Source organism: Syngnathoides biaculeatus, chromosome 2 (assembly GCF_019802595.1).
Source record: "Syngnathoides biaculeatus isolate LvHL_M chromosome 2, ASM1980259v1, whole genome shotgun sequence".
Taxonomy (NCBI): Eukaryota; Metazoa; Chordata; class Actinopteri; order Syngnathiformes; family Syngnathidae; genus Syngnathoides; species Syngnathoides biaculeatus.
Window position 1 is genome coordinate 20,517,981 of NC_084641.1, and position 23,045 is coordinate 20,541,025.

General features: G+C 41.7%; 5 protein-coding genes across 9 annotated transcripts in view; 4 read left to right on the forward strand and 1 right to left on the reverse strand.

The window, feature by feature from the left end:
- Window positions 1-5,356: 5,356 nt before the first annotated feature.
- Window positions 5,357-6,096, reverse strand: LOC133511391 (gamma-crystallin M3-like). Its single transcript, XM_061840272.1, has 3 exons — window positions 6,061-6,096; window positions 5,709-5,972; window positions 5,357-5,635 (listed from the first exon to the last, which is right to left on the reverse strand). The coding sequence occupies exons 1-3, from the start codon at window positions 6,094-6,096 to the stop codon at window positions 5,357-5,359; spliced, it is 579 nt and encodes a 192-aa protein (XP_061696256.1).
- Window positions 6,097-6,548: 452 nt separating this feature from the next.
- LOC133511399 (gamma-crystallin M3-like) lies at window positions 6,549-9,074 on the forward strand. The gene is made up of 3 exons (XM_061840283.1): window positions 6,549-6,602; window positions 6,726-6,974; window positions 8,799-9,074. The coding sequence occupies exons 1-3, from the start codon at window positions 6,549-6,551 to the stop codon at window positions 9,072-9,074; spliced, it is 579 nt and encodes a 192-aa protein (XP_061696267.1).
- Window positions 9,075-10,019: 945 nt separating this feature from the next.
- LOC133511406 (gamma-crystallin M2-like) lies at window positions 10,020-11,204 on the forward strand. The gene is made up of 3 exons (XM_061840295.1): window positions 10,020-10,139; window positions 10,314-10,556; window positions 10,929-11,204. Exons 1-3 carry the CDS (start codon window positions 10,131-10,133, stop codon window positions 11,202-11,204), a joined length of 528 nt encoding a protein of 175 aa, XP_061696279.1. The 5' UTR covers window positions 10,020-10,130.
- A 2,160-nt stretch (window positions 11,205-13,364) lies between these two features.
- Window positions 13,365-16,510, forward strand: LOC133494863 (gamma-crystallin M2-like). 3 transcript variants are annotated; one of them, XM_061809113.1, is made up of 3 exons: window positions 13,365-13,382; window positions 14,375-14,617; window positions 16,238-16,510. In XM_061809113.1, exons 1-3 carry the CDS (start codon window positions 13,365-13,367, stop codon window positions 16,508-16,510), a joined length of 534 nt encoding a protein of 177 aa, XP_061665097.1. The 3 variants fall into 3 exon arrangements, with proteins under 3 accessions (XP_061665097.1, XP_061665080.1, XP_061665087.1); XM_061809096.1 differs by lacking the exon at window positions 13,365-13,382 and having other exon boundaries at window positions 14,354-14,626; XM_061809103.1 differs by lacking the exon at window positions 13,365-13,382 and having other exon boundaries at window positions 14,354-14,617.
- A 556-nt stretch (window positions 16,511-17,066) lies between these two features.
- Window positions 17,067-23,045, forward strand: part of smc5 (structural maintenance of chromosomes 5) — a 31,597-nt gene continuing 25,618 nt past the window's right edge. The window contains exons 1-3 of one of the 3 annotated variants that reach the window (XM_061840307.1): window positions 17,067-17,329; window positions 19,535-19,579; window positions 19,799-19,940. In XM_061840307.1, coding sequence (XP_061696291.1) covers window positions 17,178-17,329; window positions 19,535-19,579; window positions 19,799-19,940 — 339 coding nt within the window. In that variant the 5' untranslated portion in view covers window positions 17,067-17,177. Of the gene's footprint in view, window positions 17,330-19,534; window positions 19,617-19,798; window positions 19,941-23,045 lie in introns of all 3 variants that reach the window. The other 2 variants (XM_061840327.1, XM_061840316.1) reach the window with 2 other exon arrangements.

Here is a 23,045-nt window from a genome sequence, read left to right on the forward strand (position 1 = left end):
AGAAGCTGAGGGCAAAGGGGATGGACTGCGGAAACATGTCTCCAGACCTAAACCCTGTTGAGCATCCATCAGACATCTCAAACGGAAGAGGGAGAAGCATGACAGCATGGAGGAGTTGAAGATGATTTCCATTTAGCCAGCTAATCATGTGAAAGGCAGATTGTAACCGAAGGTTGGACTACTTTCCCTATCCACTTCCTGTTCTTTTGTCTTGTCATAGGAAAAGGTTACATGTCTGACAGTTGTGTTTTGATGAGGAAAACTATTGGCCACAAGGGGGCGTCCTTTGCTCAATATAGCCCATTACGCTGGGGAACCCTTAAAAAGAAAAATTGAGATGGACATTTATGCTGATTCATACTAAAATTAACATGCTGGTTCCAAAACAGTTTTTTCAAGGACGTCTAGTTTTTCCTTCATATAAGCAATTTTCCACAGATTAGCTTTAGTAAGATTTTCCAGCTAATTAAAATGTGGCTCATCTCCAGGTAAATGGCAACTTTTTGTGCAGTCAGAATTGAGAGAGTGCGGTGACGGATGTTTCCAGCTCCCAGTTCAACAGTCCTATCATTATCTGCAAACACGTAGCATAGTGGGAATTTCTGTTTTGTAAAACAAGCACATATCTGTTGAGTGTTTTGGATATTTTTCAAAGAAAAATGGGAACTATGGTTCAAAAAGTTGACGCAATTGAAAAAAACTAAGAGCAGTTTTAGATTCTGCACCCAAGATTTAGTCATAACCAACTATCAGACCTAAAAAAGTCCCCACAATGCTCAACTTGGACCCACACATCCAGTAAGAGGAAACAGTTAAGACTAGTAACCTTCCTCCACTCGTCATAAGTGCAAGGAATATATTCACACACATACAAAGTGTATATCATTTTCTTCCTCTTATCTGAGGTCGGGTCGCGGGGGCAACAGCACAAGCAAGTCTGGATTCCCCACTCCCTAGCCATTTCATCCAGCTCTTCCGGGGAGACCCCAAGGCATTCCCAGGCCAACTAGGAGGCGTAGTCTGTCCAGCGTGTCCTGGGTCATCACGGGGTCTCCTCCTGGTGGGAGATGCCCGGAACTCCTCACCGGGGAGGCATCTTAATCAGACAAGGCTGGAATGGCAAACCAGTAGCAAAAGATTAGAATCAAAATCAGAGTCAGCTTGTGTATGTAAAAACACTCAAGGAATTTTCCCCCGGCAGTCGGTGCTGCCCTGGAACAACATTCAGAACCCTAACATGGCACAAGGCAGGAAAATAGTAAGTTCGCTAGGCACATTTACAGGCCAGCCAGAAACATTTTACAGTAGTCGAAAAAAGCATCCCTCGTAAGACATAGTCGTTCTATTAATGTCCTGAATTGTCCATGTACAGTACCAGTACATTCTTTTTTGTCACTGGCTAGTAGAAGAACTGGGGTGCACAACTGGCATGGCTACAGTGCACTCATAGAACAATTATTAGTTATTAGTATGACAAACCTGTCCACCAGTTGACATATGAGCACTACTAGAGTACGAAAACACAAGTACAATTTGTGATTTAGTATTCTCCTTGCAAATTTTACATATGTTCAAAATAATAAACAAAGAAGGCAGCAGCAGGAAAAAAAAAAAACAACAAGGCGGTCTAGTGCGCTTAATTGTTTTATAAGTCAGGATAAAGAGTATACTAGTACTTGGCCAATTCAGGGCACTTGTAGGATATTGAATTAATACTTAACTTGACTGAATGCAGACATTTACCTTAGGAGTCACGCAGCAGAATCTCGCGCAGTCGCTGAATCCCATCCAGCGTTGGTAGTCAGGATAGTCCCCTTTCTTCAGGAAGTACAGAAACCTGCAGAAGTCCGCTTTCTTGTACGACATCCATTCTCCAGGTTCCGGACAGATAGAGTTGCAGTCACTGAAGTGATTGCCTCTCTTTGGTCGTGTGCCATTCTGCTGTAGCCTCAAACACGATCACCATATTATCCAAATGTGACCTTGGAGCGTGACCTTGTGGTCTAATTTATTAGATTGTATCAGATTTTCAAAATCTTTCTGTGGTTGTGATCTACTTTTTTTTTTTTTTAGGAGGAAACATACCAGGGTCCTATTAATGCAGTGGTTTTCAAAGTTTTTTGCAGCCCCCCCACCCCCTTTTTTTAGAGATGTGATTATTTTCACACCTCCCCCCTGCCCCAACACACACTTTTCTTCTATAAATACACAGGCTTAGCTTGGAACGATCAATAATCACTGCAGTGGTGACTTTTACGGTTGAAAAATGACACTGGAGAGTTTATCAAGCCGCCAAGAATAAAGAAACATCTACGTAAACTTTTTTCCTGCTAAAACTTTTCGTCTTGAATTTTCTGAAGGGGCTATTGTTGGCTTCTGTGCACAGTAGTTAAAATTAGGTTGTTACTTAAAAATGAAAAGTGTTCATGGTATGCAGGCAGAACCCCCTCCAGTTTGAAAACCACTGTATTAATGCATTGATTCAAAATGAAGTGACGTAATCAAATGTAACTACTTATATTAGTTTGAGAAAGTAATTGAAATAGTTGCTCTACTTTTGCATTTTCAACAGAGTAACATGTCATTGTAACCAGCACATTTTCAAAGTCACCTTCCCCACACTGGGAGGAAGCCGAAGAGACGAGCAGCCTCACCTTGCCAATTGTGTCTCTGGCCTGCTCGCATGCCGGCTGGCGCTTCTGGCCCTTTATAACCTGCCGTTGACCCATGTCATTGTGGGTCACGACAATGAGCGGGCCGCTCAGCACTTTCTCACCAACAATACATATATATGCTTGCAGGTTTTGTAGGGTTGCAGAGCTTTTTGCTTTTCCTTTGCTTCAATTTATACGTTTTTTGGCTAGATAGCAAGGTTCGTATGCCCCAAGACGGTGTTGGGAGGAAACCTCTGTTTCATTGTGTGCTACCTGGTTGTTTAAAGTTAAATGTACACATTTCAAAATTTACAACTAAGACATCATGGTTTGAAATCATGCATGGCACAGCAGGTTCCCCTGCCTAAACCAGCACATGTCAAGGCCCCTCTTAAGTTTGCCAATGACCATTTTGATGATACAGACGGGGCATGGGAGAAATGTTTTGTGGTCAGATGAGACCAAAATGGAACATTTGGTCATAATTCTGTGTTTGGAGGAAGACGAATGATGAGTTCCATCCCAAGAACACCATCCCTACTGTGAAGGATGGCGGTGGTAGCATCAAGCTTGGGGTGTTTTTCTGCCCATGGGACAGGACAACTGCACTGTATTAAGGAGAAGATGAACCTGGCCATGTATTGTGAGATTTTGGGGAACAATCTCTTCCCCTCTGTCAGAGCATTGAAGACCCCCCTCGTGGCTCGGTCTTTCATCATGACAATGATCTGAAGCACACAGGAAGGAAAAGCAAGGAGTGGCTCTGTAAGAAGCATATCAAGGTTCTGGCGCATTCTAGCCAGTCTCCAGACCAACCCAATACAAAATCTTTGGAGGGAGCCCGGCCACCAGGGGCTCGAGTTCGAGCCCTCACCTCCTGGCCTGGTTCCAGAGCGGGGCCCCGGTGACCTGGGTTCAGGCAAGGGAACCCGACTTCCAATTATTTTCCTCGTCATGGGGGTCTTAAAGCCGTTCTTTATCTGGTCCCTCACCCAGGATCTGCTTACCGTGGGTGATCCTGCTCGGGGTGAGAAGCCCCAGACAAGTCACTTTTTGGGATCTCTGGGGGACAAAAACCCTTCCACCACGATTAAGTGATGGGTCAAAGAAAGGATTTTCCGCTGTGATCTGCTTAGAAAACATAAACGGTATAGCAAGATTGTCAAACTTTTTTTTTTTTTTAAGAACAAAAGTTTTTTTTTTCTTCCAGGAATAATGGAAAGATACTCTTTTAAAAATAATTATAAAGGCATATTTTCCAGAGTGGGATTTATGAGAACAGTTATAACAGTTGTTGTTTCTTCCCTCATTTAAACTTTAATATATTGCATTAATCTTGGAAAAATAAGACATTGGTCTCATAAGATTAGGACTTTTTTTAACCAGACAAATTGTTTCATATTTATTATTTGTTTAAAGATTATGACTTTGAAACTAATGACTCTTGGAATTAATTAACATTTTTTTTCCTCATAGCATTATACATTTTTCTTTCTAAAAAAAATATGAATGTTATCATAACATTGGAAGTTTTTTTTCTCAAGACTGGCAAGTTTTCATTCCTACAGCATTTGGAGCTACACGTGGTCATTACGTTTAGTTGGATTAAGGAAAACGAGGCGGACTTTGAACAAATCAAAACTAAATAAATATTTTCCTCTGTAAAGAATCCCCGGACTGAAGTCGTTTTTAGAACCCCTGCAGAAGACGCTAACATGTTTTCTTGATCATGAGCAAGATCTAAAACTACAACCCTCATAATGAATATTTTATTTGATCTTTTCATGGGACAATACTGAAGAAATGACACTTGGATATTTTCAGTTCAGGTTTGTTGCCAGCGGTTTCGACATCAGTGGTCGTGTATTGCTATTGTGTGTAGCACCTGCCAGTTCCTCTTTTAATGTGAAAATAAAAGAATTGGCCTCATTGTTTCAATACTTTTAGAGTGCATGTATTGTCATGACAGCAACCACTTTGGACAGAGCTCTCTTTCATCACGAATAAAAGCGGTTCATCAATTGGATGAAAAACAAGAAGAGTGCTCACGAAGCAGCATCTTTTCTACGATTGTCTCTTCACTGGAACACCTTTTCGAATTGTGAGCGTCAGCGCAACATTGCAAATTTCTTTTTTTCCATGCGGTCTCTCGCTTTGCTTTTGTTTGCCCTCAGTCTCTATTGTGACTGCCGCTCGACGCTCGGCTTTACGCGAACAACGGCGCACCACTCAAAGTGATGACACCGTGTTGTGCTTGGAGTGCAAAATAAAACAAAGGGTTTCTCAAATTGATATTTGAGCATTTTTTCGATATCAGCTGGAAGTTCCATGCACGCTCTTCGTTCTCGGTTGATAAACGCCTTTGTACTGCATGAATATCTTGATCAGCATCCTTTATTTTGTTTACCACGACGGAATCCTCAATATGATAAGTTTAAAATATCATGTTATTGAATGATAACGGGCGCCTTCAATCTCTCAGAGGAAGCCGTGCTTTTTTGGACTTCCATTTTCCATAATTTGTGACTACATTTGTGTCAAAAACATATGCCTTTAGAGAACCAAAACTGGATCTGGTAATGAGTGACCCTATGGGACTAACCTCTGTACTCAGTTGATGTTTAATACCACACAAAGAAAGCACAAGTCATTTCCAAATGATTCATGAGATTTTGTTCATTTTATTTATGCACGAATGGTGATCAGCACACATCCATGATACGTTTGATGGAGCTGATCTTCATCACGCTGCTCAGGCCGCTTTCCCGGAGGCTCCTGTGCTCCCCGGGCTTCACGTAGATCACACGTCCTCGGAAGTTGGGCTGCTCAAACAGCAGCCAGTGGCCCTCCAGAACATTGCAGGACTGGCAATCGGACATGTACAGGCGGTCCTGGAGGGATTCAACGTCTTCCAGCAGCTCCTGCATTTGGCCCCCGAAATTCTCAAGTTCGTAGATTTTCACTCGGAACTGTCCCCTGTGCTGTGGGTCCAAGAACAAATGTGAAGGCGGTCCACCTGGGCTAAAAAACACACGCATGGAAGTGTGTTCTTACCATGGGGATCAGGCGGCAAGAACGAACAGTGTCCATCATCACCGCCCCAACGCCAGTCATGGTCCCGACACGCATCAGGTCTGAGTACTCGCCCCTCCTCAGGAAAACCTGGTTCCCAATGAAGTTGGAGCGGTCGTACAGGACGAAACAGCCGTTCTCCACCCGGCAGGAGCTGCAGCGGCTGAGGTGCAGGTGGATGTCGGAGCAGTCACTGCTGCACTCATAAGAGCGACCCTGGAAGTTCTTCTCCTCGAAGAAAATGATCTGTGGGAAGACACCAAGCACCAAACATGAGAGGTTTTTCCACGATTGGGTGATTAAAAACAATGCGTAATGAAGGGACGATTGTTACCCTGCCCATGGTGATGCTTGTGGTTGTTGCAACCATGCCAACAACTGAGCCCTTTTTATAGTGACCCTCGGCTTCAGACAAACTTGGGCACCTTTGTGTGAAACCTCATGACTCATCAAAAGTACAGGGGGGCCCGCATTCTTTCTCAGTCCGCTGTAGCTGTTATTGTACACAGGCTGCGTTTTGGTGAGGGAATGCAAGCTCATCACAGAAGCTCCATGCTCCTCAGATGACCTCTTACTAACTGTACTACGTATCCTCTATGGAGGAGTTTCCAGCTGGTTTGAGACCTTTTGTGTCAGGCCACCACATTGATGTCCATCGTTGATTTTTGCAGCATTAAACGATTGTAACAAAGGCCACGTTCTGACATACAGTACAGTGAAGTCCGTCACCCTATAGTGATACAACCGGCCACACAATATAGAGTGATGACTCCAGGGCTTTAGCATTAGGCCTGTGAGATGTATAAAAAGGGACCAGGCTTGATGCCCAATCTGTACATCTGCAGTTATCTCACAAATACCATGACCATGGGAAGGGTAAGTGAGAAGTGGTGATGCACAATCCACAATCTGGATGCTTGTTTTTTTTTTTCCCGTTTGCCGTAAAGAAAGCGTTGGATCTCACGACGGCTTTCCACTTACAGAAGTTCTTTTTGACAGATCATCTTCTACGAAGACCGCAACTTCCAGGGTCGCTCCTATGAGACCAGCAGCGACTGCCCCGAGCTCACCACCTACCTGAGCAGGTGTAACTCCTGCCGAGTGGAGAGCGGTCTCTTCATGGTCTACGAGAAGCCCAACTTCAAGGGTCACCAGGTGCTAGTCAGGAGGGGCGAGTATCCTGACAGTCAGCGTCTGATGGGAATCAATATGAGCGACTGCATCAGATCCTCTCGCATGATCCCTTTGGTAAGTGCATGCAAGACCTTAAACTAGATATGTTCCTAAAAGACACCAATTCTTGGAAAGCCTTGAGAATTAGTTGATTGATTGGTTAGTTTGGTAGGTTGGTTACTGAATTGTTTGGTTGATCAGTTGATTGGTTGGCTCATTTAGTCATTTTATTGGTTGGTTGGCAGAAGCACAAATAGACAGACTTATTTGACTCGTGCACTTAAGGTAGATTAAAAAAATAGAATGCGAAATGCATTTAATAACAGTAGTAAAAGGTAATACTGAATTTTTACTGTTGATTAGGGTACACTACCCATTTTGATAACTTGGCACAATAAACAAACAAACGAAAAATTTCTGGGTATGAAATTATTTCCTTTTATTAATTTTTCTTTCTGAGAGGAAGATGAAAAAAACGGTGTTAACTGGCTTTTGGGGTTCAAGAGTTAGTAATTTTGGTGTGGTATACCAACGAAGAATGATCCAAGGGAGAGTCCGAACCAAGACCTAAGCTAGTCCTCTCTTAACTAGCCTGAAATGCAGTGTATTGAGGTGAAACCTCTTTGAAACAAAACATCTAGAACACTCCAGTTGCGATTCATTCAATATCCTGGTACTGAAATAACCTGGGTGAATTAGAATCTCCACAGGCGAGAGCGAGTTACTCTTGGAGGGACTAACTGATACAAAACTGTAAATTAACTGATTATAGCAATAAAAAAAAAAACCACCTTACCTTTGTGTGGTTTCAGATTAGACGAATAAACTCAGGACTGCTGTTTTTTAGGCTGGTACACCACGTTCACCACAAATCATTCTCCAACAGCACCAAATAATAGTGGGGAATATTGTGCTTCTCCAAATTTGTTCTCATTGTTAATGCTCACTGGTTCAATCAATCAATCAATCAATCAACCAATCAATCAATCAATCAATCAATCAATCAATCAATCATCAATCAATCAATCAATCAAATAACTCAGCTGTGGTTGACACTCTATTTGCATCTTTTTTTACATTGTGTTGCCATTTATGGGTAAAAAAATAATCAGCCTTTTGTCATAGTAGAAAGTACATACACACACATCAGATTTGAATTGTAGGGAGTAACAATAAACAAATAAATATACATATACATCCATTTTCTTAGCCGTTTATCCTCACAAGATGGATGGATGAGTATATATATATATATATATATATATATATATATATATATATATATACACAGTATATATTCAAGAAAAGTACAACTGCAATACTGTATTTGTACTTATGGTGCATTGGTTCTCAACAGTTGTCACCTTCGAACGTGCATTTTCCTATTCTTGTAATTCATCACCAACTTTTACAAAGGTTAAGCATAAAGAACTTGCATTGTTCAAACATTGCCTTTTAAAACATGTCGACAATATCTTATTTTGAAACGTAGCTACATGCTAAAAGTGCCTTTTGGAAATTGTGGCTGAAAAAGAGAAGTGCATATACGAAAATTGATTTCTTGCCACTGATTTTTTTGTTTTATGAAAGTGGAACATCCTGAGATTGTCTCATTTTTACGTAATTCCCAAAAAAGGAAAGATACCAGTTTGGCACTCAGACTTGTTGTGCTATAAAAATATCAATAGCATTTTTAAAGTGAGAAGTTGTTTAAATGTCACTGGAAGTTACTTTTCAGTGACATTTAATGTTCATGGCTGTCAAAATAATGTTCTTTTCTAAATAAGGTTTGGTGATAACAATTAGGAACGGCAGCTTTCGTGTTGCTCTCATCTTCTTGGTTTCCCGCGCACAGCTAACCAGGATCTGTTTGCGATCATGTCTCCACTCGACCCACAGCACAGAGGACCATTCCGAGTGAGGCTCTACGAGAAAGAGAACTTTGGAGGACAAATGCACGAGCTGACCGATGACTGCGAGAACGTGGACCGTCTGCGCATGTCCGACTGTCAGTCCTGCAACGTTATGGAGGGCCACTGGCTGATGTTTGAGCAGCCCAACTTCCGAGGAAGGATGCTGTACCTGAAGCCAGGCGAGCACCGCAACCTCCGTGAGATTGGAGCCAGCAACATCATTCGACTGAGCTCCATCCGGCGCATCATGGACTCCTGCTAGCTTCCGCTGTCATTTCTTGAATAAAGCAAGATGAAATTCGGATTATTGAAATTGGGTTCTTATTTTAACATAATTCTAGACATGTTTCATGGATGTGTCGCCTTGGGCTTTGGACAGTTCAGCGGTCTGAGGTTCAAATCTGGGCCCTCCAGATGATGTTCTTCCTCCCTGAGTTTGAGTTGGTTTTTTCCTCCCACATTTTAAAGATGTTAGCTTCATTGAGAGTGTAGAAATTAGCTGGTAAAATAGATGTGAAAGTGAGTGTGAAGGCTTGTTTGTTTGTCTCGGTACCCTGACAATGACTAGCGACCAGTCCACTGATTCCCTATTTATGCTCGGACATTGGATGGCGACCAGTCAACCAAGTGTCTATGTATGCCCTAACACTAATTGGTGACCTTTGCATTGAGGTTTCAGAAACCTCGACCTCAGAACTGTTCCGCAGATATGCTAACCACTAGACCTTGGCACTTCCTCCCATTATTTTTATTTCAAGGTGTTTGGTGGCTCTGAAATATTGGCCTTTCTGTCAAAGGATAAAAGGCTAGAATATAACGATATTTTTTTTTAAGCGGTTTAAAATAATTGCATCAATGTCAGGACTATGGGGTGTACAACATGTCCGGTTTGTTGTGCTTGGAAGGGTCACCCAGTGTTGTCAGTTCAATCGATTTTGGCTGGCTCACAGCATCTCTTAGCATTGACTAGTAATGTTTGAGGCAAGTTTGCAACTTCTATTTTTGTTTTTGTGCCCCCACCACACACGCACAGCCAGCCAGTTATCGTGTGACTCCACTGAAAACAAAAGATTTTTTTTGCCACCCCCCGCTTTCTCCCATCAAGGGGCAGCGCTATCCCCACTGTTCCAGCATGCGTTTGATAGCAGCTCATCATCGCAGTGGAACAAAAGCCCTATCAAACGTCACCAAGCCATTTTGCTGATATGTAAATCCGCCTCATTTGGGTATCAAAGGCTCGCCTCACTCTGCACATTTTGTTTATCAATAAATACGTTGACGGGGCTTCAGCAAGGACCGAGCTTTGCCGAGCATCAACATGGGGAAGGTGAGATGAAACCGACTGCAAACCGTTTGCGCATGTGTTCACCATCCTCCTCGTCTCCTGAATTGTTTCCTCACTCGTGAGACGATTCAGCACACGACTAGGATAATGAATAACTGTTCGAAGAGCTTGCCATGTTCCTTGACTTGAAAAGTCACTTGACTCTCTCTGCCAAAGATCACCTTCTACGAGGAGAAGAAATTCCAGGGCCGCTGCTACAACTGCAGCAGCGACTGTGCCGACCTGCACTCCTACTTCACCCGCTGCAGCTCCATCCGGGTGGAGAGCGGCGTGTGGGTGATCTACGAGAGGCCCAACTACAAGGGCTTCCAGTACATCCTCTGCCCAGGCGAATATGCAGACAACCAGCAGTGGATGGCCTTCAGTGACAGCGTCAAATCCTGCCGCGCCATCAAGAACGTAAGAGCCATTGCACACTTACCAACAATTTTTACAACAAATTTGAAATGTATAGTTGATGCAGTTTATCAGGCCCTCGAGGTGGAGATGCTAACGAAAGCCTGCTGACACACTTCTTGGGCTCACCTTATAACGTTTGCCCACAAGTACCGAGATAAAGTTTGATTGAAATATCTTTTCCTGATAACATGAGCATAACAGGGTTGCATCGATTTGAGTGCCACATTCTATTACAGCTTAATACACTTACAAATGATGAAAAATAGAACTGGTCAACTTTCTGCTGAGTCATTTACATGCCTTTTTTCTCCTCTTCCTAACGAGATGCAAATTCAGAGTGAATTATCGCATTGCCATTTCACGTCATCTCAGGTCTATGGCAACGCGTGGAAGCTCAGACTGTACGAGAGGCCAAACTTCGGTGGGCAGATGTTGGAATGCACCGAAGATTGCCCCTCGCTGTACGATGCCTACAAGGTGCGCGAGGCCTACTCCTGCGTGGTGACCGACGGCGCCTGGGTTTTTTATGACCTCCCCAACTATAGAGGGCACCAGTACCTTCTGGAGCAGGGCGAGTATCGACAGCACGCCGACTGGGCTGCCGCCTCTCCCGGCATCGGCTCCTTCCGTAGAATCACCGAGTTTTAGTTTCCCCTCCCCATCCAATAAGCATCAATAAATGATCATCTGAATCAAAGACTTTGCTTTCATTTGTCTGCCTTGTTAACATGCACAGTTTGATCACTTTTACGGTTTACATTCAGCTCTAATGACAGGCACCCTTTGGTACAATTGTATTTTTTTGGATCTCATTGGGTTGACTCTTTCATTGAGGTCACAAATCAACCTATGAATTTCTCAGTTTTTCCCTCTATGATTTATGTCAACGCCCACACAAACACACAACTCATAACTATATCGTTTCTTCCAACACATCAGGCAACTGAATGATACGCGGTGCTCGGAAAGTCATTCCGCACTTGATTTATTATTATACGTACAAAACCGAGGGGGCAAAATGACCTACTCTTTATACTTATACTTAAAAAAAGACTGGCCCAAGTAGAAGATCCATACTAATTTATCCATCCATTTTCTGAGGTGCTTATCCTCACATGGGAGTGCTGGAGGCTATCCGAGCTATCTTCGGGTTGGAGGTGGGGTACACCCTGAACTGGTCGCCATGGAGACAGACAACAGTCCCACTCACAAGGTCGAGTTAGTTCTTCTCCAGTTAATGGATGTTTTTGGGACGTGGGAGGAAATCCGAGTGCCTGGAGAAAACCCACGCAGGCACGGGGAGAAGATGCAAACTCTACACAGGCGGGGGCGGGATATGAACCTCGGTCCTCAGAACTGTGAGGCTAACACTCTAAACCAGCCGCACCACTGTGCCGACCACCCCAGTGATTTAATGCCTGTAATTACATAAAAGAAAAAAAAAGTACAGATTGAAATGTATATATGTAATTACAAAAGTTCAAGTGAATTATAGTCACTAGTTATTATAATTTGGCACAATGAAAACATATTCTCCCTCTATTATTGCCTTACATTGTGCTCGTACTGAAAAGAAAAACTAAATATGATGGATGGGAAATAATTTCCGTCTCTGATATTTTCTACTGCTGGTGTTGTCAGACCTCCAGATCACAATCAATCAACAAATCAATCAATCAACCGGGGTTGACATTAGCTCTTTCTAATTAAATCTTTCATCCTGTCATCATCAGCACAGGTTGAATAAAGTAATAACACCCATTTTGCCAGAAATAGGAATAAAAGGTACAAATAGGTGTTTTGAAATGTTTGCTATATTTCAATAGTGAAAAAGCTGCTTAAGTACAGTTCCAAAGCATTGGTACTGAATTACTTCCCACCACAGTTACATAGAGTGCAGACATGTTTCACTATACAGGAAATACATACATTACAGTATGTATTCTATACAGAAACACGTCTCTTGATAAAAAAATAAAAGGGCACAGCGACTTTCCGACCACCCTGTACCAAAATAAAGATAAGTACATCAATAATCATCATTGATTAATTAATAAGAGAACCTTTTCCACAATTTAAATAAGATCCTATGTAGTCCAGTGGCTGTGTTAGTTTTCAAATGTATTTTCATTTGAAACGCCAAGTAAATTCTTCCCTCCGTGGATTGGTTTTCTGAAAACTATCTCAAGAAGGCAAAGAACCGTAAAGCATGAAGGACACTCTCCGGAACAATTGTAGATTCTGAACATTCTTACCGGCTCTCACAGGTTGACAGCCAGAGCCAAACGTGGAGCTTTCCCGACTCCTTGTACCGTCCTTTGGTGGCCTGGTTGTTTTTGCCAGCGCGCTTTGGTGCATACACTCGCTTAATATTTGCTTTGTCCAGGCGCACCAGGGGTCACTCCTACTGAAGAATGTGACCTTGTGAAAACCAACGTCAATATTTCAAACACAGATTTCCTTTGAATGTGGAAGTAGGAAGGCGACGTGCAACATTACGCAGAATAAATGAATTAACACCAGCATACACAACAAACTGTACTGTACTAGGGTTGGCTCCGTTTTGTGCAAGAAATCGAATCGTTTTCCAGAGTCAGACAGCATTCACTGAAAATTTCCGTATCAACACATATAAAGGCCAAATGCAGCCTCAGCTAATGCGGCAAACTTAATGGGCAGCTCTTTTGAATGACAATCGTTCCACTGGCTTTGCATTTCATCAGCCTTTATATAAAAGTGCAGCCGCTGTAAGGCAGCGCCAATGGAGGCTTTCGATTCGACGAGGCTGATAGGAAGTACTAAGTGATCATGGAGCGCACAGCCAAGGTGAGTGCTGGGCTGAAATGGTCTCTTTACATGCAAAGATGATTTGTGCATTGCATTTAGATGATTGCATTTAGACTGATGTGCATTTTATCCACACTAACTTACAAGCACTGCAGTGAAAGCCTGACCAGGAAGATTATATTTAGTTTTTTCCTGTTAGTACATAGATTCAGGCACTTGAAAAACAAAATCATTTGCCTGTAAATCGGTTGCAGTTAAATACAGAAAAAAATGCAGTATTACAGTGCTCTTAATTATAGTTACAGGGTTGTAAATCATTGCTATCTCACAGTTTTTATTCAAGTGTAGCTTTCTTAGCTCCTATGCTAACTGGTCAAGAACAAATGTTGCTTTTTGATAAATTAAATTTTTTTTCTCAATCAAATGTGCAACATGATCAGAGCAATTTGTTTGATAATTTCATTTCTGAGTTTGCCGCATTAGCTGAGGCTACATTTGGACTTTATTTGTGTTTATGGAACACTTCCTACTGTGACAAAAAGTACATTTTAACAATTACAAGGAAGACACCAACAAAATTCTACGAAAAGAAGCCAATTTAAACTTGTTGCATCTGTTACATTTGAGATGTTATTTGTCCAACACGAGGGACTGACAAGTAAGAAAAATTAAACTATTCTACAGGTTACACAAAAGCTCATTGGTATTGAAATGATATTTAGGATTATTTATTTATTTATTGACTGCATTTTGTCCCAGTCTGCCTCAACATTACACGGCATGTAATTTATACTTATACTGTATAGCTGTCAAAGCATTGTGGTCATTATCATAGTCAGAGACTCAAATTGATGAATTTTAATGTCCTGTCATGCCTCCCACACTGCTGAATATGCCATTTCATGACTGCTAAATGGGCTTGGCTTTTTTTTTGTTTTGCCATGAACTTGAACCAATGAAGTTGAACGTGATCTAATGTAATCAAAATGCTTTTTGAAACTTTGAACACAATGGCTACTTCCTCGTTGCAGATATCCTTCTACGAGGACAAGAACTACCAGGGCCGCTACTTTGAATGCACCAACGACTGCCCCGAGCTCAGCTCCCACCTGAGTCGCTGCAACTCCATCCGGGTGGAAGGCGGCATCTGGGTCCTCTACGAGAGAGCCCAATACATGGGCTACCAGTATGTGCTGGTGCAGGGCGAGTACCCAAACTACCAAAGCTGGAACGGCTTCAATGACACCATCCGCTCATGTCGCCTGATCAGACACGTAAGTTCTGCAACAACAACAAAAAAGTGTCTGCATGGATTGTCAGTCATCCGTGAAATGCTAATGTGCAAAAGTTGATTAGAAGCAATAAGACTCTTGCTGTTTGCTGATTTCTTTTCTTTCATTTTTATTCCAAAAAGCTTTTAAAGTACTAAATCTTGAGGGTGTAGTCAAGTTGTTTTTACCTGCTTCCTCCAAGATCAATTTTTAAGTCAAAACATCGCCCGAGAACATTAAAGGAGGTTTTAAATCGAGCAGGATCTAATCACAAACGATTCAATGTGAAAATCTCCAAGGAGAGATTGAAGTAAAGTGGGGTTAACATGGGCTACCCTTTTCTCTAAGTGGTCAGTCATGGGAATGCTGATGTCATGGCAATGACCATATATGGATTTGCTGTTGACAGATCAACCTCACTTTGTGAGATTTTGTGTTCTGACTATGTACAATGAGATTTTAACTATCTCTGACCACCTTCTATCCTGCACCTGAATTTGGAAGGATGCGTGGGTTTTCTACTTTCTGGCCTTCTCCCCCATATGTGCACAGAATGTTAAAACTAGTCTTGTGTTTAAAGGGGAAATCCAGCGGTTTGCATTAACAATGTATCCAATAGGTCGTATAATATGTACTCTATCTTGACAATGTTATGTTAAATCCTCTCTAATTTAATAGTGTTTATACTAATGTACTAATAGTGCTCCACGGCATTATTTACAGCCACAGGTTCAAATCTGTATGGAAGTATTCCTCCGTCTTTCTGATCAGCCGAGCGGCGGAGAGCCGCTCACGGATGTGTATGGAAGTATTCCTGCGTTTTCCCGATCAACCGATACTGCTATTTCTTCATCAGATGAGGATAAATCCGAGAAATCAGCGCTGGGCATAATGGTGTCCCATGTAATCGAGCGTTTGGAACATCCGCGCACGTAGGTCATGTGACTTGCGAAAATGGCAGCGGCCCTGAAAATTCGTATTTGTCGATAAAAATCTTCTCAAAACACTGTCAAATTAGAGAGGATTTAACATCACATTGTCAAGATAGAGTACATATTACATGACCTATTGGATAGATTATTAATGCAAACCACTAGATTTCCCCTGTAACTATGGGAATTTTGCACTTTAACTGAGTTCCTACCTATGTGTACTGGTAAGGTTCAAGTTTAGTCAATTGATTGGTTGGTCAATTGATTGGTTGACTGTCGTTAACACTCCCTATCTCATGTTCCTCCGTATAAAAGGCTTCATAAAAACAACTAAACTAGTAAAAGTATGAATTTCCTCCCTTGTTAAACTTTGTAATAGAATAATAGCATACATTTATCTTTGGTAAATTCCTCATTTCTTCTACAAAGATTATAATTTTGTTTCTCTTGTTTGAGTTTGTTATCTAAACATTACAAATCCCCCCCAAAAGGACCACTTTTTAATTCCAATGGCAATTACGGGTGTACAGGATAGGTATGTTTAATTGGCGTTAGTATCCCGTGTGTGGGATCCCCCAGACCGCAAAACCCCGAGAACCCCGTTTTAAAAGCACATTTTAATGTCTGCCGTGCTTAGAACTGCATGATGAAGTTCCGTTTGACATCCAAACTTCCTCTCTGCGTGCTGCAGCCTCCGAATCGGCACAGGGTTCGCATCTACGAACGCGCAGACTTTGACGGCCAAATGATGGAGTTCAGCGAGGACCAGCCCAACCTGCAGGACCGCTGGCGCTACCGGGACGTCAACTCGGCTCACGTCCAGGATGGCATGTGGGTCTTCTACGAGCAGCCCAACTACAGGGGGCGCCAGTACCTGCTGGAGAAGGGCGAATACAGGCGCCACGCCGAGTGGGGTGCCCTTCACCCCACCGTCGGCTCCATGAGACGCGTTGTGGACTACTAAACCACACCGCTGAAGCAAAATGCGTTCCATTCTTCTCCAAGCATCCCTTTCCCCAACCTGACATTCCCTCGTAATAAATGCACAAGCTCATCTTTGTTGTTTTTATTTGGCGGAAAGCACAAACAATTCCAAGTGCATCAAAGCAAGTACTTGCAGATACAGCCCCCCTCCCCCTCCCACCAACAAAAAAAGTAGTCTTTTAAACAGTGATACAAATGTATGACTATAGAGCTGAAGCACTTCTATCAACCTCTAACACTTTATAATGCATTCTTTCAGGTTATTGCATTGTTTTTATGCGAAGTGTGTGTTTGGTGTTCCGTTTTTGTTTCCCTATTTTTAGATAACTGATATGTGGATGAAGCACCTTGGCATGACATGTTTATAGGTTCACATTCCTTTAGGTGTAATATTACAGATTTTTTTAAATACATTTTAATTGATTCATATACTGTAAATAGGCACTATCTCTTCGCAACCATAGCTGTGGTACTTGGCTTTTATAAACCCCACACCAGGAGGTGGCGCTAACGCGTCTAAACGTTATTTGCAAACCGTCATCAATGATCAGGGGAAAAAGAAGTCGCGCGCTCAGACGAAAACATGTCGGCGAGGGTGTCCCACTAGTCGCTTTCGGACGTGTCTTGTCCTTGCTGCCTTATGGATTATGGCCACTCAAAAGAAAAAAATTCGATACAGTAATGGCGGTCAAAGCTCAGCAGCCAGCGTCCTGACGAGCAGGCGGCCGAGTGAAGTCAACGAGGCTGATGATGGTTTTGTGGAGGGGTCGGTAGTTCGCATTACCATGAAAAACTTCATGTAAGTTTCTCGTCTCCGCGGAAATGAACCTCGACTCGTGGAGTCTTGATCGAGGTAGCTACGAAAATTCTGTAGTGTTGTGCTTAAGACCGCACTAAGCCGAGAGTAGAACAAAACGAACCCAAGACGTATGGGAGTCGAGACCGAGTCCACAACAAATTAAAAAAAAACATGACAAGGTTAAAGATAATTCACCCTTTAATTTCATTTAAATACATTTGACAAGCTAAAACACAGCATCCGAGACCCCTTCCAGTGCGTAACATGCGAACATTTTTTCAACAAAATTATTGCAAAAAAAGAAGCCATTTTTATGAATTTGAAAGAGAAATGCGAAAGCAAAGCCAGTCTGAGTGCCGTTAAATGCGAAAGCAAAGCCAGTCTGAGTGCCGTTCATGCTACCATGAGTGAGTGACAAAATAGACAATTTAGTTGATTTGCCATAAGCTACTGACCAATTCTAATACAATACTGTTAAATAAAGCCAATTTCTGGTTGGCGGGACTTGGGATGAAAGGAAAGCGTACAATGTGTAATGTGCACAAAATCCTGGCTATATTGGTGTTACTCTTCTGTTATTTACAGAAGTGTTCCAGAAAAGGGATGAATGAAGTCGCTATGACATGAATTCTGCTGACTATTGACCAGTTTTCGGGTAATAAGTAATGTTAATTGTTTCAATTAATATTATATAGATGCCATTGCGGCGTGACGTGAATGCAGCATTTCGTTACCATGTCACCAAAATAAAAGGTTCCGGCACACCCGTGACCGTGGTGAGGATAAACAACACAGAAAACGGCTGGATGGATGTTATTGCTATTGTCAATTAACGCAGCGGTATCACATGGACAAACACAAATACTACTACTTCATGTGCCCTTATTGACTGGTGACTCGTCCGTTGTTTGTATACATACCCACACATTTCATGGCAACCAGTAGATTGCCCTGACATTGACTTTTGACCAGGTCGTTGTTTGTATTTCTCTGCCTTTCAAAGTCGTCATAGATGGTTTTGGAAAGGGCTTAATAAAGGATCTGCTTATACAGAGTCCTGATCTGAAAAGAAAAAGCATGCACGCATGTAAATTCTCTCAAATCTATACAGTATATGGTCCATTTCACCGGATCAGTGCCATTTGCTGGTTTTAGGTATTTCAAAATAAACAAAAGGTTGACTGTTTTCCCCGTCTCTAAATCTGATAATAATCTAGTCCTTTTTTTTTTCCGCTACTGAAACTCTTCATGAGCCAAACTGGCATTCGCTGGTTTGTGCATTGGTAAAGAAAGCACCTGGCTAGCTAATTAAATCATGGAATTGTAGGACACACTGACCACTGACATTTCATATGTACTGTAGGGATTTGCGAGTTTGGACCCTACGCGTGTTCACGAGTCGAGGAAGATATGACCAATGATTAGAAAAAGTTAACAGCAAATGGATTTATTACAAAGGAATGTGCAGTACACACGTCCGGGTCTTATCTAGGTATCTGTCGCACTCGAGACGTGTGTCTTCTGGCAGGATAGCCAAAGAAGAAGACAAAAGCTGCATGGGTCCATGGTAGAAGTGGCTGCCCCCCCGCAGTCAGATCCTGGGCCGGGATGGTAACTTTCCGCTCCTTATCTGGTGTCGTTCGTCTCCACGGCAACGCCAGGGAGAGGAGTATGGCGCCAGCCGGTTTTCTGCGTACAAAGATCAAGGACAACCACCGGCTCCACAACACATCCTTGTCTGATTAGCAAATGGGCAACACTTTATCCATTGATTAAATGTATAAGGTCATATTTAAGCAAATAATGAAAGTGCAATAAAAGTAAAATACTCTTCAGTACGTTGTGGCACAATGCTTCAATATGATGCCCAGTGGGAGCTCTCGGGCGCGCAGAACCGCAGGTTCACTTATCATCCAAAATCAGGGCTTCTCTTCCCCGACTGATTAAGATGAGCAAGAGTATTATTTCTCCCATTCGTCTCTAAAAATAATCTTTTTCCAGAGTGGAGAGAAAACTGAACCCCTCGGTCGTGGGCTCACTCTGAACTGCTAAGAGAACGCCGTCCACACACACCAGCTGGCTGCCTTCAGTTATCTGGGAAACACTGTGCTGGAACAATTTTCTCCCATTCATTCTGGAGCCGTTACTGTCCATCTCGCGATTGCCCCTTTCTGACTTTGGTTGTATATCTGTGTATCTGTGCAGATGCCTGGGCGAGGTTAATGGATACCTCCTTCCATGGAGATCTTGGTAGGGCAGTGGGGCTATAGCTACAATTGTGTACAAGGTCTTGAATGACTTTATATTTCATGGTATTGGAATTAATTTTTGGAAGCTGGGACAGGCAAGAAAAGCTGATTTTTGCAGTGATCGATGTATTTTAAATCTAGTAAAAAGTGATTATTGAATAAGACTTCGTTTTGTAAAAAATATTTTACTATTCATTCTGAATTTCCCTTGCTCTTTCAGGACATACAACTACATCATGGTGCGTCCCGGACCAAACCTGAACATGATTATTGGAGCGAACGGAACCGGCAAGTCCAGCATTGTGTGCGCCATCTGTCTCAGCCTGGCAGGCAAGACCACTGTCCTGGGAAGAGATGACAAGGTCAAAAGTCACAGCCGATAGTTCAACCAATCTAATTGAACATACGATGACATTACACAAGGGTCTGACATTAATGGGGCCAGTACAATTTTCCCCCAAAATTACGATTAACTCGACACAAAGTGTGGTTAAACATAGCGCAGGGCCGCCCTGAAGTCACGAGTCATTGCCTCCATTGTGGTGGTTAAATGCCTCCATTGTCGGTATTAAACTGGACTTCTGACAAAGTATCATTATCACGAAGAAATGATGATGGAAGGAATAACAGAAGTCAGAGAAGCCATGCTCATTGTTAAAATATCGACATGTCGTCGCATAAGACTAAAATTAAGTTCTTGGGTGATACAGTACAGTTTTCATAGAAGTCTGGCTGGAACTGCGTAATTGCAGAGGGTAACCAAATTTGAACAGCAAAATTTCAGGCAAATTAATGCCGTAATTTCTCGTGGATAAGCCACCCCTGAAGTTGACCTCGATATTCCTTAAAGTCTTCTACCCGTATACAGACGTGTTGAAACCTGACGTCTGACCCTCCCGACCGCGTACCAGTCCACCAGGCACCCCTTGATATATATACAGTAATCCCTTGTCTTTTGTGGTTAATTAGGACCACAAACACCCGCGAAAAGAGAAAAACCACAAAGTAGCGGGTGATGTATGTTTATGTGGGTACCAGAATGTTTCAAATAAGTAAACAGCATTTGTACTTTGCATATTTGAGACAAGAAGAAGTAGTTAAATCTTTAATTATAAAATCTTATAAATATATTATGTACATTTTTATGAATAAATTATAAATTATTATTTTTTAAATGAATTACAACATTTACTGTATTATATTACTGTATAGTTACCATTCATCACTCAGACTTCTGCTGGAGTCGCTGTGTGGGTACCAGAATTTTTAATCAACCGTACAGCATTTATATTTTGCACATGTTAGACAAAAATTGAAAAGTGTCTAGTTAAGCAATAACAATAAAACAACATTTTTATTGCAGTACAGAAAGTGACAAAGCAAAAGCGTGATGGCTTCTCATTTAGAGCGCAGAATTTTCCCGACCCACCTTTGTGACGTCACCCCGTCGCGCCGTTGTGACATCGCCTCCATTTTCCCGTTGTTACGTCCCATTCTCCTACAAAAGGAACTTTCACTTAACGTGTGATATGTCTCTCACCATCTCCAATCCGTTGAGGTCACATCTCCACGAATCCTCTTTTTTTATTTCCTTAGAGCGGTCCGAAGTGTAACAAAACACAGCATACTTGATTTAAAAAAAAAAAAAAAAAAGTAACCATAAGCAAACGTGGCAAACAAAGCAAACGCCTGTCAATGTAATGTGCCACTTTGTTGCATCATTTTGTCCAAGCATATTAAGCATAGCAAAAGAGCATTAAAAGCAAAACAAGAGAGCAAATATGAGATAACTTTAGATCCATTACAGTACAACAGGAGTCGGGAACCTTTTAGGCTGAGAGAGCCATAAATGGCAAATATTTTATTATTTTAATTCCAATATTTTTAAAACTAAATACAAGTGTATTTGTGGATTTTATCTAAGACCAACACTTTAAGAGTACAATAAGTCTCTAAATTCATTTAGATAACATTATACTGTTGCTAACCAATGATGACAAAAGTACTTTTTACCATTAATGCGACTTCTTTGCTGATCTCGCCTGTTTCATTTGTCATTAAATTAAACTTTATCCAGCCTTTGAGACTTCCATCCGTTATTCATGAATGTAGGTCGGTCTTAATGTTTTTTTCAAATGTGAGAAAGACTTTTCATATGCATAGGTATAACCAAACATTGTCAGTACAGCAATATTCACACGGCGCGCAGTGTGTGGTATGTGACGGAAAGTGCGTTCCAAGTTTTCACAATCAGGTGGTCTGCATTTTCTTTCTTTTTTCAGAATACAAATTTATTATAGCAGATTGTAATGTTTGCAGCAAAGCAAATTTGTTCGTGTAGCGCATTTCATACGCAAGCCAACTCAAGGTACCCATTTAAATGTGGGGTTGAATGGAATCATTGAGAATAAATTATTCATTTAGAGGTAATGTTTTCTTGTTTTTTTCTGAGCAAGTTATTCCACTGTCTTAAGTGAACTATTTTCTTCCAGAAGTGGTGTGTAATTTAGATTGGTTAGCTGTGTGAGTTATGAGGGACTATTAATACCTAAATTTATGTTTCCTGTAGGAATAGGTTAATCTGGGATTTGTTCTGGACGTGTCCATGAGCATGCTGCTGTTGAAGTTATTGTTAATTTTTCCAGTTGATAGAGTAATCTAATATTTGAGAAAATGTTTTAATGAGATTGAAGGCTGCCTGAGGAAAATGCATTGGTTCCTGTAAATAAAGAAGAATATCACGATACAGATTGATTTTGTGTTCTGTCACTGGAATGCGGATACCTTTTAATATTACTATTATGACGTGTAGTAGCAGCAAGAGGATCGATGTACGTGTATGTTGCAAATAGCATTGGTGAGCGTGAACATCCTTGCTTAGTTCCTCTTTGTGAAGTAAAACTTTGTGAAGTAATCGTAATTGTGGTGATTGTTGCTTTTGCAAATTGTAAAATGTTGGTGTCCAATGTATTCTCCAAAGCCAAATTTGCAAAGTACGCCAAAGCCCAGTTAACTTTATCGAAAGCTTTCTTTGCGTCAACTGACATGATGAGTGCGCTTTGGTTTTTACGGCGTAATATGCTTATTAAATTTAACAGACGTCTGACATTATTTGTGGAGCTACTACCCTTACAAAGCCTGTCTGGTCATAGTGGATTATCGACGGGAGTCCATTTTCAAGTGTAGAGGGCGTTGGCGATAGTCTTGGTATCTAATTACTGATAAGTGCCAATTATTAACCAGGAGAGTGCGGTCTTTCGCTGACTTTAGTAATAATTTCATTGAAGATGAGTTCATATGGCTACTAATTCCACCTCTATCGTTTTAATCCTGTGACTGTTCTGAAAAATAGAGGCGCTAGTGTTGGACATAAATGGGCAATGAATTCAAGTGAGTATCCCTCCTGCCCAGACGGTTGTCCAAGTTTTTTTTTTCTTGAATACCATGAAATAAAAGCTGGAGTTCTG